Here is an 8,705-nt window from a genome sequence, read left to right as displayed (position 1 = left end):
CTTTATTCAAGTCCCAGAGACACCACTTAAGGGAACGCTATTTACTTACCCTTAAGACAGGAATGAGTGAATTCCATCTTATATTATTATATTCCCAGCTCCCCACTCGTTCTTGTTCCCAAAATGGTTGACATATTGAGTCGGTGAACTGGTCAACCTAACCCATATAAATCAAAGGATAATCCCTCGTGATCAGAAGTTCATAATATACTCAAGATTAAGACTAAGTTGCTTGGGTCATTCTATTGAAATAGGAACCTAACTAGTTAATGGTGTTACATCTAATGGTTATTATTTCGCGGTCCAATCTTATGTAAACTCATTGCATAGGATACCCTCACTCGTATGTCAACTACACGAACGCGTTGGATCATTGCGTTTGTATCAAATACAAAGTGAGTCGTATCCATAGTGTTACCAGAATAAGATACCCAGCCTCATTCATATACTATAAACCCTTCAGGTTGTATCTTGAACAATGATCCTTGTATGTCTCCACATACAGTTCAAGACTCATAAGGCAGCATTGGATGTTAGTTTATTGGATTTAAAATTGTTAAGACAAAAATAGACAAACAACACAAACAATAACATTTATTGAATTAACATCTATAATTCTTTATTGATGACGGTCAATTAATAATGTTTACTATCTACAAGTTTTATGGCATAAAACCCAACAGAGTCCTCAAAGGAGGTTAGGAATATATATTGGATATGATTACCTATTAACTATCAAATATCTTGAACTCCTCATGGGTGATGTATTTACTGCACGATTTGCTTATTGTTATTTTAGTGAGACAAATTTTCCAACATTAAGGGGAGGAATTATGAAGTTGGAAAAAGAAATTACATGGAATGCATCGTTATTGTCTCATTTAGATCCCCGTACAGTTCAATGTGAACTTGAAGTTCAGAAGACAATTCATTTGCAAAATATAGCAAATCAATAACCAGATTCATTTATAGATGCAAAGAAAATAACTAAGTCACATATACTAGCTGCAAATGTTCCATCGAAAAATGATATCCCAATAGCAAGTTGTCACTAATGACTCTGGAACACGCTAGAAGCATGGTAGACCAATGGGTTCCAAAGATAAAAATCCTCGAAAAATAAAAATGACCAATAGTAAAAAAGACTTGGTTGAGGATGTAAATATCTATGAAGAAATCTTTGACGTAACTAGTGAGGAAATACTAAAGATTATAATGAGATTTCAATAAACTATGTCATGACAGTAAAAAGATGGAATCGAACTCATGTAATTATTGACAACATTTTTGCTTCTAATATTGCTCTTGATATTATATCTGAAAATGAGGATCCTAAACTAAAACTTGTTGAGAAATGTCGACATAAAAAAGATTAGCTTCAGCGAAAAGAAGCAATCAATGCAGAATTAAACTCACTTACAAAACTTTAGATTTTTGGAGCAGTCTGAACACTAGAATGTGTCAAACCTGTGGGATACAAATGAGTATTTGTGAGGAAAAGAAATAAAAATATTATGGTCACAAGATATAAAGCAAAACTAATTGCACAAGGTTTTTCACAAAGACTTGGTATTGATTATGAGGAGACATATTCTCCAGTGGTGAATGCAATTACATTAAGATATTTAATTGGTCTGACTGTGTATGAAAATCTTCATCTTATGGATGAGAATCCCAGGATTTAAAGTACCTGAAACATATAAATCAAATTCCTTTGAATTGTATTCAATAAAGTTATAGAGATCGGTATATGGATCGAAACAATCAAGATGAATGTGTATAGCCACCCGAGTGGATATTTGTTGAAAGAATGATATCAAAATCATCCAATATGTCCATGTGTTTTCTTAAAGAAATCACAATCAGGATTTTTTATTATATTTATATATGTTGATGATTAAATGGAGATATAAGTTTTATCTGCGATGAACAACATCAAAGCTTGTTCATCGAAGACATTGGACAACATCCATGAAAATTGGAGAAAGTGAAGATTTTAGGGAAATTCCTTATTTTATATTTTATTATTTTATTTTATTTTATTTTATTTATTTATATATCATGTTTTATTTATTTTATTAGATATTATTATTATATTATATTTTCTCCATATCCATATTCTCGTTGTACGTTGTTGCGCTCTTCAAATTTACAACAATTATTTTATTCAACAAATCAAAGATCGAAATAAATGTAACACAGCTAGGCTAACACAAGGACAAAAAGAGAAGCTCATTCTGATTTAGAATTTATAATGAATGCATGAGGAACACTCAAAGGTCAACATTTAGAAATGAGTTTTAATTTCTGTTAGAAGAAACTAAGAACCTAATCTCTATTGAACTCTAAAACAAGTTATTCAAATAAAATCTGTAAACAGCCTAATCCCCCTACCATAAATAACACTGGGAACCAATACTTTTGATATGTTTACGGACTTTCACAAGTTGTAATCAACACCGAGATCTCTGCTAATACTGAAACCTCAGATTTTTTTTTCTTTTTAAAAAAAGGAATTACCAGCTTAAACCTCCTCTTAAGGATGACTGGTCGATCTATGAATAAGCGCGAGTGGCGGCGAGACAATCTTTACAACTAAACATCACTCATCAACTCCACTTGGTTCGTTCCGCTTCCATCTTCAAACTTATAGCCAAGACAGAGCAATCCCGAATTCATCTTGTGGGTTTCAGCAGCAGATGTCTGGTTGAATTGAATAGTTATTTTGATTATTTGCAGACAGTTGTGTACTGGTGTGGTCCAAGAGAGGAACAGTTTCAGCTCCATGTATGTGTCCATTGACACGTACATTGACATCGTCGTGTGCAAGAGAACTCGTCTCACAACTAATCATATCTGTATCTTCTGAATCGTCTCTTGCAGTTCTGAGATTGTTCACCGAAACGTCCTCACCACAGTAAGAAACCTCCATTGGAACAGCTGAATGAGAATGACCATTTGAACTTGCTGTTCTTGTATCTAGTGGAATTGTTACCAAAGGATCGTAATTCAACAATAAAGGACAATCCTTTCCAAAATCCTTAGGAACAGATGAACTAGTTCCAAAATCACGCAGATCTGCATCCCTGACATTATCATCCCTTACAGCTTCCGAATTTACTCCGAATGCTGCCTTATGAGTGCAAACAGAAACATCGCTTGATGTAGACAACTCGAGTGTATCTCCATCCATATCTTCAGAATACAATCTCACGGGTTGTGGTTGAATGTCAGGGGGCCCAGTAAAATTATCAGAATGCATACAGCCATCGATTGACTCAGAACTCGACGAACAAATGCGATCCCCAAGTCCTGGTTTATCACTTTCAACTCGTCCATTTGCGCAAAGATCCGCTCCTACATTCTCTTTCTGTAGCTGATTGTTCCCCATAGATTCAATAGTTTGAAGACTTGAAGATCGCGGGAGAATCCTGCAAAGAATCAGCAAAGCAAATGGATTAGAAGGTTCGGGGTGTAAAATAATACTATATCAACTCCTGAAGAGGAAAAAATACCTGGAGTACAAAATCATGTACGCTCCCTGAGATAGCACCTCTTCCAAATCAACCTTAAAAACCTGAACGAAAGAGAGCAGCCAAGCAAGTGAAAATACATTACAATGGGATGTAAGATGTACAAAAGAACTGCTATCAAAGCCCGTGCATTAGACCATTATAACAATAACCATATCAAAGCTCGTAGAGTTAGTGAATTCACACATCTAGGTCAGAATTGCCGGCCATCAACTGGTAAAAATTAAACAAGAGCAGATAATTTACCAACAGTCTACGCATCAACCATGAATTCTTTCAAGTAAAGGTATGTGCATTTTGAACTGAGACCACTAGTTTGCCAGACATACAGTATGCTGGCAACAATGTAATCAAATTTTAAATATAGTTCTGGTAATAACAGTATGAACAATCATAATACGCACATGACAATATATTCTAGAAATGTTGCACATTTGTGTACACAACAGATTTTAGATACAGGTGTATGTATGAATATTTGTGCAGTGCAAACAAGAATTTAGTGTCTGTCAGTCTATGTGAGTGAAAGGAGAGAAAGGGACCAACCTTACAATCGTCAATCCTGTACCAATTTCCACAGAAGTCCTTAATGTAGCAGATATAGTGACCAAAAAATGAAGCATTCAGCATATCGACGTGAACAACTACTGCATAAAGCCTGTACACGTCTGAACGATCTCTGGCTTCACTCATATAAGGACTAAGGTCTAAAGTCTCAGGAAATGTTACTTTCTTGTTGAGCTTCCCAAATCTTCCACTCTGCAGAAGTTTTCCAACAGAAACTTTAAGGGAAGGGAAAAAAAGAAAACACAAAACTATCTTTATTCCTTATTTAAAATTAATGATGGTTCCAAACTTCTTCACCTATTTTGTAGATTAGCTATCAACCACGGTGTGTAGTTGTTACACTACATTTTCCTTATCAAGATAAGTCGTATATGAAGGGTTGAAAAATACAAAAACCAGGGCAGGCAAACCATGTTCCATAAATTGCATTTGTGGTGCTTTTGCTATTAATAGGTAGTAATATAAACGTATATTGGATAAATCACCAAAGCAGACATGAAAGAAGGGATCCAACCTGAAATCTCTTTAAGGCAATTGTAAGAATATTAGGAGCCTGTCTAATCGTAAGACGTTTTGATGCCTTGACATAGTCATTGCACCTACAAACACCAAAGTATACATATCACATAAGAGTATGGATGACAAAAGAAATAATGATGAAATATATGATCTGATAACAAAATTCAGTCTAGGTTCTCCTCTATGACCTAAAATATTGCTCGTTATCACATAACTACAAAATAAACATGATGTCTTTCTTCCTTCACCCTCAAGAGCTAGATGCGTATATTAGATTAAGATCCAACTCAAAATACAAACATCATACTGAAAACCGGAAACCAGGAAAAAAGCCTATAAAAAAAGCAGCCATCACACTCAGAGAAATAGTTTTGTCAGGTATAAGCAGTAAGTCACCCTACACAAGTCATCAAATACCTCCTAGATAACAGCTGGGAACAATCAAAGTTACAGAGCCACCTTCCAAATGAAGGCATTTTTAATTCTAAAACATTCTAAATGAATTGGAAGGCAAGTTGAACCTAGCAAAAAATGAGCAGCAGGCACTTTAATGCAAAAATGTGAGAGAGAGTGAGAGAGAGCAGTCACACACCCATCACATTTGTACATATTATCACCATGCAGCCACTCTATTTTCGTGAATTGATCAAGGCACTCCTCCAATGATGCAGCATCCCCATGAATTTCAACAGTCAAATCCATCATATTTTCATGCTGGTTGGAGACATTGTTGCAATTCGTACATATCACCTGAAGTATCAAGATCCAAAACCTCATCAGTCAGTGACAATAAACACAAGAAAAATTGAATTCTTAAGATATAAACACTAAAAAGAAAGAAATGCATAACATGAAACTTCTCGCAATATCTCAACATTTGTCATATTACAATTCTAAACATGGCTTCATTTAAAAGATTAATTGATTCTACTTCAAAAATGCAGCAAATAAGAAAAGGGAAGGGAAAAAAAAGGTTCAAAGTGATCTTAGAATGGGAAGGGCTGTTTAAATGCATTACTTGGGACTGAAGTTGGCCACCAAAAATATGCTGTATAATGGTCGTCTCTCGGGAATGAGGACGAACAGCTTTTTCTCCACCGAACTCATCAAGGCACGCAAGTTGCATTCTATCAATAGCAAATCTGTAAAACAGAAGTAAGTCATTAGATAAATGAACAAATAACCAGTCATAGGAAGAAGAGTTGATGTTTTCCCAACATGGTCAGCAAGATAAGATATCAAATTACAAAAACAAAAGCAAGACAGATACCTCATAAACTCATGGGCATCTTCCTGCCTTCCATAACCAAGATTTCCACCAATATTAGGCAACCGCAGGATAATATTATTGGGCGAAAAGGGTTGAGCACTTCGACAAGCTCTTTCAACATGTGTTTGAAATTCACAAAAGAAACACCAATCATCATGTACACCTGAATAAAAGAGGATGTTAAATTATGGGGAAATAAGGAAGGACCAAGGCCCAAATATGGAAGGAGGAGATAGAAAAGGAAAAAGTTCAAAGGGTATTTACATTCATTTCTGTGTCCTTTCTCCAAAAGGAAGGCAAAAAGTGGTCTTGTGAAGGACAGACACTGTAGAACCACATTGGCAAAGCAACTGCAAGAAATAGGAAGAGTTAGGCTTTCCCTCTTCTATGACTACAAGAGGACACGTCAGAATTTAATTCCAAGTGATTCATGAATGGTTAGAAATAAGTCAATACCGACCTATTGCCACAATTTAAGAGTCCACAAGGATGAAACTGATGCTTATCCCAGTAAAAGAGGTCCAGAAATTCATCATAGGGAAAAAGAATCTAATTCATCCAGACACAGAGATGAACTTTATTAGAATGTGTAACACCAATAACAATATTGCTCAAAGAGGGGAAAAAATTATCAATCTAGGAAAAGAACAAAGATAACATACATCTTTTGGTTGTTTGATAGGCTTAGAGGCCCTATGAGAAGGTACCAATGAAATTGCAGAAAAATTTTTGCTCCCTATAGTAGAAGTTTTGGAATCCCTGTGGGTATTTGCAGTTTCACAATCATCTGTATTCCTACGTGTTTGAAAATCCTTGCACTTTGTCTTGTGGCCAGCTTTCCAATGAATTTCTTGACATGTTGGTGAACTAAACAGTAAACGATTCAAAGAAAAACATCAAAATAAATATAAAATCTACAAGAAAATGAGAATAACAAATACAGAAGCAGTTGAAGCATAAAACAAACAAATGCCTTTTTAAGAAAGCTTCAATCTTCACGTATAAAAGCAAGACAATACTTTTGGTTACTAAAAATCAACAATGTCAAGCAGATAATGCAATTGTTTATTAGTCAACAAATTAAAATAAAAGACACTCCGTCCTTGTAGCCACACCACACTATTAGTTACTTGTAGACAACTAAATCATCATAAACAAAGTCTCTCTTGTTTAACTTCAGAGCATAACCAATACCTATAAATAGCTGGAACAGATATCAGCACAGAACAAAACTAAGAAAAGAAAATCCCTATAATTTCAGTTTTCGAACACTTCCATCACAAGCTTCATAACCCGCTGCAAAGGGGAAAAGGAGCACCTTATAATAAAGATTTCGATGAATCCAAAATACTGAATTACTTCTTCAAATCTCGTGGCCAATGCGCCAGAGCAGATCGATTAATAAACTATGTGAAAAAAAAAAAAAAAAACCCATAAAAATAGACCATAATTCACACTCCAGACACAGAAGTCATACTCTTGAAGCCAGCTTGAACTTATCTGCGGTAATTTAATACTACAAAAGATGATCATGGGTGATCAAATTGCTACATGTAATCAAACATTTAAAGTCAGTTCAAGCCCTTTAATTACACAGATGGTTTGAAAACAAGCAACCGAACTATAAATTATTATAATATTGAAAAGTTCAATAAATAAATATATCCATAATATGAACAGACCACTTGTATTGTTTGGTACCATATAAAGAGGAGAAAAATCAAACTAAGAAAAAGGGGGAAAAAAGTCGATCAAGTAACAATTATTGCCGAAAAAGGGTTGCTGTTTCGTAATCTGCCTACTATTAAGACAAATAAAAAAAAACAGATAATAAAAGGTAAATTATTAACTCGACAGGAATAGGCAATGCAAATGATTTAAATTTGGAAACTGGAAAAGATTACCACTTACCAGTATCGAACGGCCTTACACCGCGAACACTTCTTCGAGCCCAACTTACCACAGACGACACATACAGCATCGGCCATGGAAGCGCCGCCGCCGCCGGACATTGAGTTACAGTCGGTGCCGTCGCCTCTTCCCGCCGTTGCTCCTCCACTGGAAGCCTCAAAATTGGCGTCGACCTCAAAGTATTTAGAGGCCGTATTCTTCACCAAATACAGCAATCCAAAGATAACAAAAAAGAGAGACAAAATCAATTGCAAGAACCAATTGAGATCCAAGGTTACTCCAGAGACGTGCATCTAAGCAGCCCCACCGTTGATCCAAAATTGGTCGGCAATCCTATGGCTTTTCATGGATGAATTTAGCAACACAACTGAAGGCTTTCAAATTAAGTAAAACCCAATGAGAGAAAATCAATAAACAATTAAGATCATGGAGAAAAAGAAAGAAGGAAGACGAAATTATTAGGGCTGTTTCAAAGATGAAATCGTCGAATCCTCAAAGGCGAGACGGTGAGTGCGTACAAATTAGGCGGCTGTTTCTGTCCTACTTCTTCTCTCTCTCTCTATCGGTAATTCGATGAAACTGCGATTTCCCGATGGGGACAACCTTTTATTTTCTTCACAACTCTCTTTTCCGACTGGATTTTAGGGTTAATTTTACAATATTTTTGGAAAAATAAATAATAATAATCACCAATATTTTATTATTATTTATTATGTAGAAGTTTCTATATTTCCTTTTCACTCAATTACTTTTTCCTCACTCCTTTCCGCCTAAGGTTTCTAATAATTATTTTTCAAAATTGAATATTGGTAGAGCCCTATTTTTTTTTTGGTTTCTTAACATTTCAAGATTCAGATTTATTTAATGTATCCCATTAGTTCTTAAATGTCGAAAAAATAGTTAGA

General features: G+C 35.2%; 1 protein-coding gene across 1 annotated transcript; it reads right to left on the bottom strand.

The window, feature by feature from the left end:
• Positions 1-2,217: 2,217 nt before the first annotated feature.
• Positions 2,218-8,450, bottom strand: LOC120086526 (ubiquitin carboxyl-terminal hydrolase 18-like). The gene is made up of 11 exons (XM_039043226.1): positions 7,801-8,450; positions 6,552-6,756; positions 6,350-6,438; positions 6,154-6,239; positions 5,890-6,052; positions 5,638-5,761; positions 5,212-5,369; positions 4,615-4,699; positions 4,080-4,292; positions 3,516-3,577; positions 2,218-3,431 (listed from the first exon to the last, which is right to left on the bottom strand). Exons 1-11 carry the CDS (start codon positions 8,091-8,093, stop codon positions 2,690-2,692), a joined length of 2,220 nt encoding a protein of 739 aa, XP_038899154.1. The 5' UTR covers positions 8,094-8,450; the 3' UTR covers positions 2,218-2,689.
• Positions 8,451-8,705: the final 255 nt, after the last annotated feature.

Source organism: Benincasa hispida, chromosome 9 (genome assembly GCF_009727055.1).
Source record: "Benincasa hispida cultivar B227 chromosome 9, ASM972705v1, whole genome shotgun sequence".
NCBI classification, from domain to species: domain Eukaryota; kingdom Viridiplantae; phylum Streptophyta; class Magnoliopsida; order Cucurbitales; family Cucurbitaceae; genus Benincasa; species Benincasa hispida.
Note: the sequence above shows the minus strand (reverse complement) of the source record. Positions and strands in the feature narration are given on the sequence as shown.

Bases quoted from the DNA above. Each gene is read 5' to 3' on its own strand.
- LOC120086526 (XM_039043226.1), bottom strand. From the start codon at position 8,093: ATGCACGTCTCTGGAGTAACCTTGGATCTCAATTGGTTCTTGCAATTG. The intron at 6,439-6,551 runs GTATGTTATCTT...TGGATGAATTAG, and splicing joins CTATCAAACAACCAAAAGAT to ATTCTTTTTCCCTATGATGA. The intron at 5,370-5,637 runs GTAATGCATTTA...TTGATACTTCAG, and splicing joins GTGGCCAACTTCAGTCCCAA to GTGATATGTACGAATTGCAA.